Source organism: Pseudonaja textilis, chromosome 7, assembly GCF_049901715.1.
Source record: "Pseudonaja textilis isolate UNSWEBS1 chromosome 7, rPseTex1.2, whole genome shotgun sequence".
Taxonomy (NCBI): domain Eukaryota; kingdom Metazoa; phylum Chordata; class Lepidosauria; order Squamata; family Elapidae; genus Pseudonaja; species Pseudonaja textilis.
Window position 1 is genome coordinate 54,129,406 of NC_141996.1, and position 14,878 is coordinate 54,144,283.

General features: G+C 33.8%; 1 protein-coding gene across 2 annotated transcripts; it reads left to right on the forward strand.

Moving 5' to 3' along the window:
- Nucleotides 1–4: 4 nt before the first annotated feature.
- On the forward strand, nt 5–14,643 carry NDUFV3 (NADH:ubiquinone oxidoreductase subunit V3). Of its 2 annotated transcripts, none has more exons than XM_026713605.2 (4): nt 5–77; nt 1,310–1,400; nt 7,115–7,774; nt 11,178–14,643. In XM_026713605.2, the coding sequence occupies exons 1-4, from the start codon at nt 30–32 to the stop codon at nt 11,342–11,344; spliced, it is 966 nt and encodes a 321-aa protein (XP_026569390.1). In that variant the 5' UTR covers nt 5–29; the 3' UTR covers nt 11,345–14,643. The 2 variants fall into 2 exon arrangements, with proteins under 2 accessions (XP_026569390.1, XP_087793789.1); XM_087937663.1 differs by having other exon boundaries at nt 7,271–7,774.
- Nucleotides 14,644–14,878: the final 235 nt, after the last annotated feature.

Below are 14,878 nucleotides of genomic sequence, written 5' to 3' on the forward strand. Positions count from 1 at the left end.
AGGCGGAACAGGTTTTGGGAGACGCCAAGATGGCGGCCACCCAGATGGCCGGAGGCGGTCGTGTCGCCGTGATTAAGGTAACGGAGGATGAGGTTCATTAAGGAGTTGCTTATGGATTCCGTTTTCATGTTGGGCGTCCGCCTGTAGCCAGGAGTATAAGCAATTGCCCCGCCGTATGTCTGTGCCAATAATCACATTTATTGTCTGTCTGGATTTGACCTGAAGTTTCCAGCTGGTATTATTTGATATTTAGGACATCTATAATTTTATTCGGGGTATCTACTACTATCTGGATGTACATTGTACACGTGGATTATTTTCCAGTCTGCAAGGCGAAGAATAAACCGTTGGCGAGTAAAAACATAAATCAGGAAGGTGTACAATTCTTATCTTATGAATTGTCATGAGTCTCGGCCCACTTCATCAAATATATAGCTAATAGTTTTGAAGAAAACTGACATGAACATACCCTTGGGGCAGGGAAGAGAAAAAGGGTAATGGTAGCAGGGAAGAGAGAGACCAGGAGCAGTGTTGTTAAGAGTTCATATGCAGCACCTTGAGTTCTTGAATTCAGTTGTGGCTAAAGTGAATTTTATTTTGAAAGCTGCCTGAAAAATACCGGTTGTATTTCTTTGCTTGAGAGAGTCGATAAGATTGACAAAAGAAATATTTTAATTATTTAGGCATAATTAGGACAGGAATATTCATATCCAAATTTTACCTCTCACAATGTTTTATTTATTTGAGGGCGGACCAATTGTAATTTCTGATGGGTATGACGGCAGTGTCTAATGTTGCTTGGGTCTTGCAGAGTTCTGGCTGAATTGACTTGAATTTGACTTATCAACTCATTTCTGAATAGAATGGAATAGGAATAGAATAGAATATTTATTTGGCCAAGTGTGATTAGACACACAAGGAATTTGTTTCCAGTGCAGAAGCTCTCAGTGTACATAGTCAATGGGGAAGCCAGATTCATTTAACAACCAGGTTACTAACTTATCAACTGCAGTGATTCACTTAACAACTGTGGCAAGAAATGCTGTAAAATGGGGCAAAACACATTTAACAACAGAAATTTTGGGCTCAGTTGTAGTCGTAAGTCAAAGACTACCTGTACATATAGCAACAAGCCTTTCTTTTAACTGAAAACAAGATTTCAGAATTTTTCACAAGGAATTCTTCTATTATCACTATTTCATGCGCTTGTTACTCATCTGTGGCTATGTTACTGTATACCTTGCATATTTTTGAAAAATACATGCTAATTAAAAGATTGTTCATCAAATATCTTTTCTGATTTTTATAGGCTTTATTAGAGCAAGCATGGGGTCCAAGAAATATGCCTTCTCTTTATCTCTGCACCAAACCAGGTGATTCTAAAAAAGGCTTCCCAAAAGGTAAGACAATTTAAAATAATTATTGCCAAGAAAAATATTTATTATTGAAACAACTAAGCAATTGCTATTTTTCATATTTTGTAGAATGTCAAGATTCAAAGCTGTTGTGTGGGTTTTGTTATAGGATGAATGTTCTTACTCAAAAGAATTACATTTAAAACTACAATAAAATATTACTGCTCTCCCATTCCATAAACCATAATTCCCATGGGAAAATCCATTAAATAGAAAGGAAAAGAATCACCTGCATTTCTTCTCTTTCTTTCTCTCTCACATAAACACACCATACACAAACTCATTTCCTCATCCATGCAATTCTTACAGATTAACACAGTTGGAAGGGACCTTGTAGGTCATTTAGTTCAAACCCCGCCAAGCAGGAGAACCTACACCATTTCTGACAAATGGCAGTCCAGTCCCTTCTTGAAAGCCTCCAGTGATGAAGCTCCACAACTTCCTGCATTGATCTCACTGTCAGAAAATTCCTCCTTATTTCTAGGTTGAACCTCTCCTTGATTAGTTTCCATCCATTAGGATGTCCTTCAGGTGCTTTGGAAAACGGATTGACTTCCTCTATGATAGACCCCCAAGTATTGGAAGACTGCTATTATGTCTCCCCTGGTCCTTCTCTTCACTAGACTAGCCATGCCCAGTTCCTGTAACCATTCTTTATGTTTTAGTCTTCAGTCCTCTAATCATTTTGGTTGCTGTTCTCTGAACTTTTTCTAGAGTCTCAACATCTTTTTTGTAGTGTGGTAGCCAAAATTCTACATTACCCTTTTTTCCCTTTCTGCCTGCCACCTCCTGTTCTTAGTTCTGACTCTACAGGAATTAATCTTTAAGCACATTTCTCAGTGGTATCAATGAAAGCTGTTAAAAATCCTACTTGATAGATATATGTAAATATTTTGTTTTTAAACTAATAGCATGGGTTTTCGTGGGAGCAAAATAATGAGACTAAATAAATTCTATCTACTCAGTAACTATCATATTCAAATCACATAATAAAAACACAAGCTGTGAATCTCTGACATCATACACGAGAGGGCTAATATCTAACCAAATATGAAGACTTTCATAAGCCTTTAAATTATCCTTTTCCAATGTGATGACCTCGAGATATGATGGAATTGTAATTCCATGCTACTTTTTAATGCTAGGAGTTAGGGACCCAAAATATATGGGGAAGTACTTAATTTTTTAAAAGATTATACAGAAATTTAATATCTTTGTACAATATTAACCAATAAAATTGGATATTAATTAGCAAACCTGAATATAGTCTTTTCCTGCTTTTGGTAGAACTAATATAGGCCTGATTAAATGCTGCTGCTAAGATTCCTTTATGAAATATCTCATCAGATAATTCACAGGATTTTGGCAGCAAAAAAATCTTTAAATGTCTTATACTACTCAATGGGAATCCATCCATTCCTAGTGTTTTACCATTTCCCATTTTAAAAATTATTTCTTTTACCTACTGGTACCTACAAAGAGAGGAGCAAATAAAAGTTATTTTTGTGTGTCATCTAACTTTAGCAGGTTACCTTTATTTTAAAAGGCCTTATATCTTCATTTGATACATTCTCTGATTTGCTATGTAATGCTGGATAAAATTTTTAAAAATTGACTTGCTGAACATAAACTTGATAGTATAATGGTGTTATATAACTCTATGCAGATCCTGGTTTAAAGGGTAATGTGACTCAGAATATAAATGAATGCCCACTCAGAATATACATGAATGCCCAATACCTTATAGAAGCTTCATCTTTTTTGGGGGGGTCCATGTGACTACCTTCTGCCATTGATGCTTTCTTTATGGATATCACAGGAAGAGCTAAGTGCATGTCCATACATGCTATTCTCAGGCATGTCATTGAAGACCATCTGGAAGTTACAATTGGACTAGAATACAATGGAACACATAAAGTTGGATGTTTGCAGATTTTATAACCTGTTGCACAAGCTGCACTGGCTTTCAGTTTCCTTCCAAGTGCAATTCAAATTGACGGTCATTAACTTTAAAGTTCTATATGGTACAAATCCAGGAGATTGGTGAAGCTGCCTCTTCTTGAAGGTATCAGCCATCCCATGTGATTGGATAGAATGGGCACACTTCAATCCCTTCACTGAAATTGTCATCTAGAGGGACCTAGGAAGTATGCCTTTTCCATAGCTGTCTCCAACTTATAGAACACATTCCCCTGGCAATGTGGCGGGCCTCCACCCTGTTAGCCTTCCAGAGAGCAAATAAAACTGCAGGCATTACAGTAAAGAGGTGGAGCCTGCGGAGACTTACTGGAGCGCATAGGAAGGTCGCTGGAAGTGTGAGTTCCTAGTTTTTTATGTTTTTATGATTTTTATAATTTTATTGAAAGTTGTTTTAAAATAAATGGCCATATAAATCTTAAATTAATTAGGAAATTATATAATACTTTAATTTGATTCTACTGCAAGATACAATGAATGTATGCTGTCTGGGCAACAGTCTCTGAAAAGTTTATAATCACAATAACTTTAAAATATTGCCTGCATGTATGCTAGCATTTTTCCTTATCATCTTAAAAAGCTGCTTATTTTCTGCATTGTGAACTATAATATTCTATAAAGCAGTTTCTAACAACCTTTAATATATGTATTTCAAAAAGAAAATATAATGTTAGGGTTTCAATAAATCAGAACTTGAGAACTTAGGTAGCTATTATCTTTGAATTAATACGGCTAGTGTAAAAAATGATTTCATATTCAATTTTCAAAAAATGCAGCATAATTGGTTTTTCTGTATCATGTTTATTCTCTATTACAGTTGTATGACTAATGCAGCACAATGTCTATGATGTTAAGTTCTATAACTATCTAATAGTTCTAAAATAATTATTAAAAGCTCATACTGTCTATATCAAAAAGTTTGTCACTTTGATTAGAATAGCCTGAAAAAAATGAAAACAGAGATTAGAATTTAAGGGCCAAAAATTGTGGCCATAGTATTGATTTAGAACAATGGGAATGAATTTGGCAAACTAATTATAAACTAATGTTATCAGTCTCCTACAAGAAAAATATTTACAAAATGTTTTATCACTGGCATCTGCCACCAGCGAGATTAGCTAGAATGTTCCCCAAATTGTCAGCCAAATGTTGGAAGTGCAATCATAACCAGGGAACGTATTTTCACAAGTGGTGGACGTGTCCCCGAGCATGAAAGTATTGGCTTAAGATCCAGTCATGGCTAGAAGAGTTGACAAAACAAAAGATTAAGTTTAACCCAGAGACCTTCCTATTGGGAATGTTGGAACCGGCATGGGACAAGAAGAATCAGCATTTAATATTACACATTATTACAGCGGCAAGGATAGCTTTTGCCCCAAACTGGAAATCGACAACGGTACCTACAGACCTGGCAGTAATCAACAAAATTCACCAATGCACTGAAATGATTAGATTAACCATGTTTTTAAAAAATAAGGAAGAAGGAGATTTCTTTATAATATGGAATATATTGGTACAAATGGTTGAGAAAAAAGGAAGTAAAGATTTTTAGTGAAAATGGTTAAAGAAATTCTAGAGAAAAATAGGAAATAGCATAAATGTGTATATAGATATGTATCTATGTAAAGTAATGTAAATTAATAAATATTGTAATTTAATAATATAAATAAGTAAGGATTTAGTAAACAAGCTATAGATATATTTGTAGTAAATGAATTTACACTAATGGATATGTACACTGTTACAACAGCGCTGCAAAATGTGAACATGTTTCTCTTTTTTTTTAAAAAAAATGAAATTTTGAATAAACAAATTAAAAAAACAAGAACTTAATCTTCTCATGGTTTTGCAGTGCTATAACATGAAGTAAAGAGATAATTTTTGTGTGCTAATAAACGTAAGCATCACTAATATGCATAGATACCTCTTTCCCAGTACATTAAAAAAGCTTTACTAGTTTGTCATCAATTACTATTTATGTTAAAAAAACAACAACAAAGCTTCATATTTTTATTTCATTGTTTTGCTTTGCATGGTTAAATAGCCTTGAAAACAATTTCTCTGCGTACCTGCCATCTATGATGATAAACATTGTTTAATCAGAGGCACTTTAATTGCACTTGAGTGTTATGGAAAGATTTGAGTAGATAAAATTGTGGTGCCCTCTACTGAGAAATGACCATTGTTTCTTAACTAATTGTTTAACAGTTCAGTCGCATCAATCTCTTGGTGATTTTATGGGCAATTGCTCTCCATGGTACTCTGTCAATCACAACTTCTTTCAATTGTTAGATTTTCATTTTTATATTTGATGGTATCAAGCCAGCAAGTTCTTTGCTTGCACAATGAATTTGCACATATGACATGACCAAAATAAATTAGATATTACCTTGTGATTGTACACACACACACACACACACACACACACACACACACTTATTGATATATCAAACTTATACACACCTCTTCCTCATAGAGGGGCTTTTATATATATATGTTTTCTTTCTCTGTGTGTGTGTGTATGTATGTATGTATGTATGTATGTATGTATATATATATATATATATATATATATTTTTCTTAAGTTTTTGCGGGTACTTGCATATATGGTATTCAGCTTTGTTCGGGTATTTTCCCACGTCATTATAGTTGTGCTTTTAAAGTTGTAGCAACATTTCGGCAGAATCTCATTTGCTATCATCAGGCTTCTGTATGGTGTTCGTCTGTGAGTCAGACACAATGTTGCCAGCCAATCAAGACAAAAAAAGCCACAAAACAAACAGAAGATATTCGAAACACCAATCAAGCAGAACACAGCAAACTCCAAGACCAATAAACACAGACCAAGACTCCCAACCAATCAGGATGAAGAAAAAACCATTCTGGCACAGCAGTAGGCTAGCACCAAATTTAAAACAGAAATGGCTGTGAAAGCCTGACTCACAGACAAACACTACACAAGCCTGATGATGGCAGATGAGATTTTGCTGAAATGTTGCTACAACTTTAAAAGCACAACTATAATGACGTGGGAAAATACCCGAACAAAGCTGAATACCATACATATTTGTGTGTGTGTGTTTCAAGTCTATTGTATATTCTGAATATCGTGTGTACATAGATATACATACAGAATATATAATAGACTTGAAACATATGTTGTTGCTTACCACAGTTCAAATAGTTGAATATTGCAACATGAAATACAACATGCAGTTGTGATAATAGGGAAGTATTCAATTCTGGAGATTGGATCAGAGTATGTCTGACAAAGTTTATAAACAGCCAAGTGTATCAAGTTGATATTATGCTAAGGTTCCTAGAAGAAACATATGTTAATGTTTTATATTTATGTTTTTATGGTATTGTAAGCTGCCCCAGAGTTGCTTTGGATAGTGAGATGGGTGGCATACAAATTTAATTAAAAGGATATATTTTAAAATGTTTTATATTGATATGAAATCTAATAGATATTTTTCTGAAACAGTTGAAATTTGTATCAGTTAATTTCACATATCAGTTATACCAGAATTATATATCATTGTGATAGCCTTGAAAATATTTATCTAGAAATTATAACCCCTTCTGTGCCAACTCAGAAATTGAAATTAGCCAGCTGGAATTAATACTGAAAGAGCAAACCCAACTATTAATCTGCCCAAAGTAGAGGTTGGTGGTTTTTTTTTTAAAGCTGTCTCCTAATTCTTTCCCACAATTTACAGATAAGGGGAAGGTCATAACTAACTGTAAACCTGATGCAGCTGTAAAATTAACAGATGAAGATCTGAAAAAATCCTTGGCAATGAAAACTTTGGTAAAGTTTCCTCAGAAGGCACAGTTTCCTTTTGAGATAACACCAGTTTTCTCTTCCACAAAAGGCTTAGGGAAGAGGTTAACGGATGAAGAACCATTCTCTTCATCTAGTTCTGAATCAGACTCTAGCTCTGATTCCGAAGATGATGACTTCAAAGAGAAGCCACACAGACAAAAAGAACTCCGCCACACAACTGACAATAAGCAGTTAGAATCAGATATGATAAAAACTGCTTCACAACAAAGGCCTAAAGAAATACATTTAAAGAGCAAGAACTTAGGCATAGTGAATGCAGAGAGTCAAAAGCCAACAGAAGTTTCATCTGGAAGCCTGGAAGTATCTCTCTCTGAAACTGATCCACGGAGAACTCCACAAAATATATCACAAAATCTGGAACAGGATGAAAACATTACAAAGAAAATGCAAAAAACTAAGATGCAAGAGATAATTTTTGAAGAACCAAGGCCTGAAGTTTCAAAGGAAAGAATTCCAGTGATAAAAAACACCCTGAAGGAGGAGATCATCCCAGAAGTAGAAGCTCAGATTGAAGAACAAAGCACTCCACAGGGTATCACTTTATCTTCTTCTGCATTAGTTCTATTGATTGAAAGGATTTATAGAAACAAATATATTCTGACTTTCCCATTATTTGAAGTAATGTCTTGAAATGTTTCTTCGCGCTTTCCTAATGTACTTTCTGAAGAAGGCCTTTTCACATTGCTCATGAACTGTTAGACTCTTTTACAGTTATGTTCTCTGATTCTCCCATTAAACTTTAAAGATGCTAATGGAAGATTTGAGGAGGGAGAGGAAACAGCATTCTATTTTTGCTATGTTCTCTTGTTTGAAGTGTTAAGAAAACTTAGAACATTCAAAACTAATGACCATGTGAAAATGTCTTCATAAAGGAAAGGAAAATTTTGTCACTACTTGCTAAAGCACAAACTATAGACATTTGAGTGACCTGTTTTCAGATTTTTCTTCTATCTGTACTTGCTTGTGGCTTAATGTTACTTTTTGTTTGAAACTTGCTATTTATGTGGTACTTTTCACTCTTTTTCATCCCTTCTTGAACCTTTTGACAGATACATAAATCAGTTCTGGAAGGAAGGAACTTTGTTAGGATGTGAAGAAAATAAGTGCCTGTAGGTTAGCAAAAATGTCATTGTTGGTGATTTAATCATTATGATGCATGTTTGCATCAGATAGTTTGCCTTTCAGCTCCCTTACTATCTGAATTTTCATTCTCTTTCACTCCTTGAATATTCTTAAAATATTCTCTTAATCTCAAAATACCCCAAATAAATTCCTAAAGTAAACATAATTTTCTTCATATTCTAAAAACCTTCCCATGAAGCTTTTCATGTTCATTTTTCTATATTTTAAATTCTGTAGTATATATCAGTATATTTAAGATCTATTATTTTCAATAATCTATCCATTTATAAACAAAGAAAATAATAGATACCAGTTGTAATATAAATTAACAAATGAGAAACTTAACATTCAACATGCATGTCAAAGTGATAAATATCCTCAAAGATTTTGAAGTTTAACACCTAACACCCCACCCCAAAAGTCCTCAATTATTTTGAGTTCCAGAAGGGGGCAGCAGTGCCTAGAAAAATAGTGGCAGAAAAGACATGTCCTGGCTCTCTTTCAGTTTAGCTTGGCTAGTCTAGAAAATTGGAACAGTAGATCAAAGAAGGTAAAATTAAAGCTGCCTATAAATAATAGTCTCTTAAAATGCAATTGTATACAGGTAGAACATTAATAATATAACTAAAAGCCATAGATAAATATTAATAGACATCCAGCTGGAAACCATTTCAGTGGAAGAGGCTTAAATAATTACTAAATATTGCTATAGAAATAGAGTATATTGAACACTGAGGGGTACATATCCAATATTCCCTGTATATTTACATTTATCTAAAATGTTTTAAACACTGTTAAGGATGGAAATGATTCAAAAATAATTCAATTGTACTGTAAAAGTATACAGTTAATAAAAGATAACATTCATTTCAGACATTAAAATCATCTGCCCAGTCACTATTAAAAATCAAACTGAGTACTTAATCTATAAGGAAAGTATCACTAAGAATAATTATGTGTCTATGCAGAACATTTGAAACTCAAAATTTTGGATTATTGCCCAGGCCTTTGAGATGGTATGTCATATGTTATACTTTAAAATTATTAATTTTGAAGCATCACTCCTTTGATAATATATGATGAGGTGGGGTAGAGGGCTAATATGTTGAGTGGAAAACTGAGCCATATAATTTAATGGTAAATGTGTTCTACTATTGAGAACTGGAGATGATTAGTTTCATGTTACAACCAGATTCCAGTCAATGACTGGATTCATACCATGCAAAATTAATGTATGGTTTGTTTGGCTTTAGTTTTGTACAGTGTGTGAATATATCACCATAGTTTTCAAGCAGTGGCTTATGCTTAAGTTGTGCTCTGCCTTTATATTCCAGCAAGTAAACAAAACAAAACAATTAACAATATAGATAATAATTTCCATTTATAATAATACATAAATCAGGCTTTTATGGCTCATTCAGCAAACAGCAGCTAAACAAATTATGGCTTCACGTCAAACCCAGGGATTTTTAAAAATAAAATTTCATTGAAGAGTGAACATATTTGTAGCTTTTGTGAAGTAAAAGAACAATTAGAGTGTTTAACACTGTTTATCTGTCTTATGTAAAAACTCCTTTGGAAAGAGATGGTTCTGGGTTTATAATACAATATGCATGTTTTGGTTTATATTCTATTGCTAGAAAAACAACTTGGTGGTGGAAGCTAATGTAAAATAAACATTGGAGATTCGGTTACATGCATATCTTGTTTGGAAATGCTCATCCCATGTATTTTGGTTTATTACTGTTTTTTTTTAATAACATATTGGTAATCAGTTGCAACTTAATACTGGATGTTCAAATTCTCTTTAACATTATTATATTCTTGAGTGTGTGAAATGTGGATATGTTTTTCACACATGTAAATCATTTTATTTCATTTCATTTTACTGAAATATAGCTTGCTTTGTGAAGAGAAGTTACATCTTTCCTACACTCAAACTTCCCTGAGGGAAACCTTATTGGGTTATAAAAACTGTTCATTGCCCACATTTCACAATCATAAGCCTATTTGGTAACTTTTATGTCCAGAACCTGTTCTATGTCACTGTGTTTTTGAGTTACATACTTTCTGAACAACTTCTATCTCTAAAACTGTTTGGTGTCACTCTGTTTTCCTTTAAGCTGTCCTACCTTGTCACTAACTTTTATTCTAACAGCTCAATTCCCAGCATTGCCATCTTATGTCATGTTTCATCTCTGGTGTCCTTTTCTTACTATCTTTTTCTTCAAAATTAAAGTAAAATCCAATTAATTTCTGGGAGATGTTATTTTTAAGGATCTACTTCTCTTGTAGCAATCACCAACCCTCTTCATTGTTTATAATTTTTCCTTTGGTTTTCTAAGTTAATATAGCTAAGAGGAACACGGCAAACACTTAAGATTGTACAGTTACTTTATATTTAAAGAATTTATTAAATAGCTAAATATGGGCTATAAAATGTTGATTTAAATTACAACATATCTAGTCTTCCCCAGCACTTAGGTACTCATAACCTATCTGTATGACACGTAGAAGCTTTCCTACGCAAGGTTCTGAGTCTCCTTCGCACCTATCCTTCCACTTATAGCTCCCAAATTCCTCTCCCCTCAGTTCTTCCTCCCTCCAAATTGGGAGAAGGTACCCTGAAATTGGTTGGTTTGATTGATAGTTGCAGTCATCACATATTTACCCTACCTTCCCAAACTTAGAATCATTCACAACTGAATGATATGTGTAAGTCTCGAAAAAAAAATTTGTACAATCAAAACCTGATTTTGCTAGGGACTTTGTTTCTGTTCTCTGGGTTTACATTATTCTTTTTCTCCTTTTAGTGGCCAAGCCATCACATGAAACTGCTCAAGAAACATATGACATTTCTACCTACAAGAACCTGCAGCACCATGAATATCAACCATTCACTTTTGTGGATTTTGATGTCTTGTTGTCAAAATTCAGGCTTCCTCAGCCATCTTCTGGGAGGCTATCTCCAAGACATTGAACTAATTGTGGGAAACAAATAAATTCCGACAAAACATGCTTGTGAGTGTTATAAATTAATATTAGCATTAATTCCTCAGTTATTGCTGATTGTATGACAAATTAGTTCTAATAATTAATAACTTGATAATTCCCTTAGTTCATGCTACTGTGCAATATCATACCACACTGGTGGTAAATATCTATGTAATCCTGGTTCATAAAATTTATGCAGAGTACAAATTAATTGGTATTGAATGCTGATGAAGTATTTTTAATTAGATTATGGTGAGTATATTTGTTTTGCTAATGATGCAGTTTTAGAAGCCTAGTACCATTTGCTGAACTATGTTATTTTATCCTAAAGTAATATATAATGAATGTTATTATAAAAGATATAAAAATAATTGGCTTTATGTTTGTAAAAGCCTGATTCTGAGTATGGATGAATGAGGATGGATTGCCTGCACTAAAGTAAAGGGAATTGGCATGTAACACTGTTCCCTTAATTTCTACATGAGATTTAGCTTGATATCGAAAACTTTTTGGGAGATTAATATCAAATTAAAGACTTCAATAGGGGATTATTGACAACAGCCTATTCTTTCCAAAATTTACAGCCAAGGTTCTTGTGAACAGCTGAAGAGGCATTTCTAGGAAGAGTTGTTTTGGTTTCCACTTTGCCAGATCAAGTAAAAGTGAATAAAACAAGAAGAAATCGGTTTCTGCAGTTATTTGATAGGTTACAAAAGAAGAATGTATCTACATTTGTCTCTTAGCAGTGCTCATATATCTCCTTAATACAATGCCATTATGCCCTAATTTTTCAATCCCTCACTTCTAGTAAACATAATTCGCGATTCTTGAGATTAATTTTCAAACATGCTTCATTACTAGTTTTTTTAAAAAAATATTTTTCTCTACATCAAACAAAAATGCACTTTGTTTTATGCGAGATAATCATGATGCTGGAATCTTAGTTCTGAGGTTTTGTTTTTGCTTAATTTCATATTTCTTGAAATAACTGAAATAGAGGTAATTGTAATTAGTACAAATTTAAGAGCCTGAGCTTATGCTTCTAAAATTTTATAATCCACTTACTATTACCCACTTTAAAATACTAATTAGTTTCAACTTTATTACATAGTTAAGTTGAACTCCTGCTGTTCTTTTGTATTTTGTATTTATCAATTTTTAAACATTTGGACATCTAGGTCAAATCAGAGCCTTAAGATAAACATAGTTAATTGCTGCTGTTAAGGTCTAAAATCTGAATTATCTAGCAGTTAATCTTAAGTGATTTAAGTAAAACATTGCAAAGGAGTGTAGAGCATAGAAATATTTTCCCCAGAAATTCTTAAGAACAAGACCTGGAAAAGTGGTCATGATCCCACATTCTTCAACACAGGTAGTCCTCGACTTACAGCCATTTGTTTAGTGACTTTGAAGTTACAACAACACTGAAAAAATGATTTATGACACAACTGTTGCAGCATCCCTATGGTCATGTGATCAGAATTCAGATAATTAGTAACTGGCATGCTTTCATGACAACTGCACTGTTCCAGTGTCATGTGATCATCTTTTCTGATCTGACAAGCAAAGTCAATGGGGAAACCAGATTCATTTTTCAACTATGTTACTAACTTAACAATTGCATTGATTCAATTAACAACAGTGGCAACAACAGTTGTTAAGTGAATCAATGCAATTGTTATGTTAGTAACATGGTTGAAAAGTTGCCAACTGTGACAACAACAGACATAAAATGGTGCAAAACTCACTTAACGACTAGCAGCAGAAATTTTGGGCTCAGTTATGGCCACAGGTCGAGGACTATAGTCAAAGAATGGATCAATCTTTATAAGAACCTATGGGAGACTTTTGGAAGGTATGTTTTGTTTGATTCTATCTCATTTCTTTGAATTAAAACCAGCAAGTACAACACATTATCAGTTCATTACCACCCCGTTATTATGTATGGACAACAGTGTACTTAGTATTAAATTTTTATTTGTGTTTAGTTCCATCTGGGGAAAAATAAATACACTAATACACAAAATCTAATACCAGGTTTCCAAGTGTGTTTCGCATGTATATTTTTGGGAGCGATTGAATAGTCAGTCACATTATCTAAATTTGATTTCACAGCTACTTCATACTACTTAATATACTATATTGTATTTAGTATAGTATACTTAGATGTACTATGTCTAAGTATACTAAGAATAATATACTTAGAGTTCAGCAAGGCATTCAACAAGGTAGACTACAATCTACTTCTTCGTAAGCTAGAAAAAAAGTGGGATAAATAGCATCATCAGATGGATTTGTAACTGGCTGATATACTCAACAATGGTATACATCTACATGGAGGGAAGTAAGCAATGGGGTACCACACTGTTCCATCTTAGGCCCAATGTTCTTCAAATACTGGCACAAAATAAACTCTTGGTTTGTTAATTGTATTTCCATTTTAAGTGCTTATTTTTCAATTAATGAATTGTAATTATGAAAATATCGCCCATTTTATATACACAGTGCAACATCTTTTTTATAGACTGTTATTTTCAAATCCACTTTTAGCTCCATCTCAGTCTTGTCTGGTGAAATTTGTTCCTCTTCCATAACATCTTTTAAAACACTAACTAGCTATAGCAGTGGTGGCTAACCTTTTGGGGCTCCTATGCCAAAAATTGTGCATGTGTGCCAGCACCCAGAAGGCAATGTGTACATGCGTGCGCAACTCTCCCCCCACCCCCCCAGGGCACTGCAACCATCATAAATGTAAGTCAAAGCATCTGAATTTTGATCATGTGACGATGGGGATACTGCAGTGGTTGTGTGAAAAACAGCCATTTTCTCAGGGCTGTTGGTGACTTCAAATAGTCACTAAACAAATGGTTGTAAGTCAAGGATTACTTGCACTTCAGGATATATTCAGAAGGAGAAGAAGCGTAGCACTTTGGGCAAATGTTTTTCAAGGAAGCTACTGTATTTCATTTAAGGTTTTCATAGGTAGTGATAAAGTATTTGAATATTCCCCAATAATGCTTAAGTAATTGGCTGTGGCAAGACAAAAGGATTAAGACAGAACAGACAGAAGATTAAAATTTGGGTCAAGCAACAGCTATTTCTCTGCACATTATCTTAAAAACTGACTTCGTGGATTAAATTAAAATATTCTCAACTCGGCCCATCTGAAATGGAAAAATGCATATTTTATTGTATATCTCTTTAGGGAACCTGTTCGAATGTCAACATCTTAAGTCAAAAATTTGTGGCCTCGGGCAGGTTGGAAATAAATATGTATGTGAAAAATGTATGGAAATTGGAGAATTCAATATTCAAGGTAGATTTATATTTTGTTTTCAGACTGAATTTGACAATAATTGCTTACATACATGACCCCCCCAAATTTTTCCCCCTAATGAACCGGTAGAATCCCATCACTTCCTGAATTGAAGCTCAACAATTTTAGAAAACAATTTATAACTGAATGAAAAAAATCTAAAAGTTGCATTTCTTTTTCAATCTATTTTTACTAAATATTACT

Coding starts and splice junctions, on each gene's coding strand:
- NDUFV3 (XM_026713605.2), top strand. CDS start 30: ATGGCGGCCACCCAGATGGCCGGAGGCGGTCGTGTCGCCGTGATTAAG. Junction 1,401..7,114: donor TAAAAAAGGCTTCCCAAAAG/GTAAGACAATTT, acceptor CACAATTTACAG/ATAAGGGGAAGGTCATAACT. Junction 7,775..11,177: donor AGAACAAAGCACTCCACAGG/GTATCACTTTAT, acceptor TTCTCCTTTTAG/TGGCCAAGCCATCACATGAA.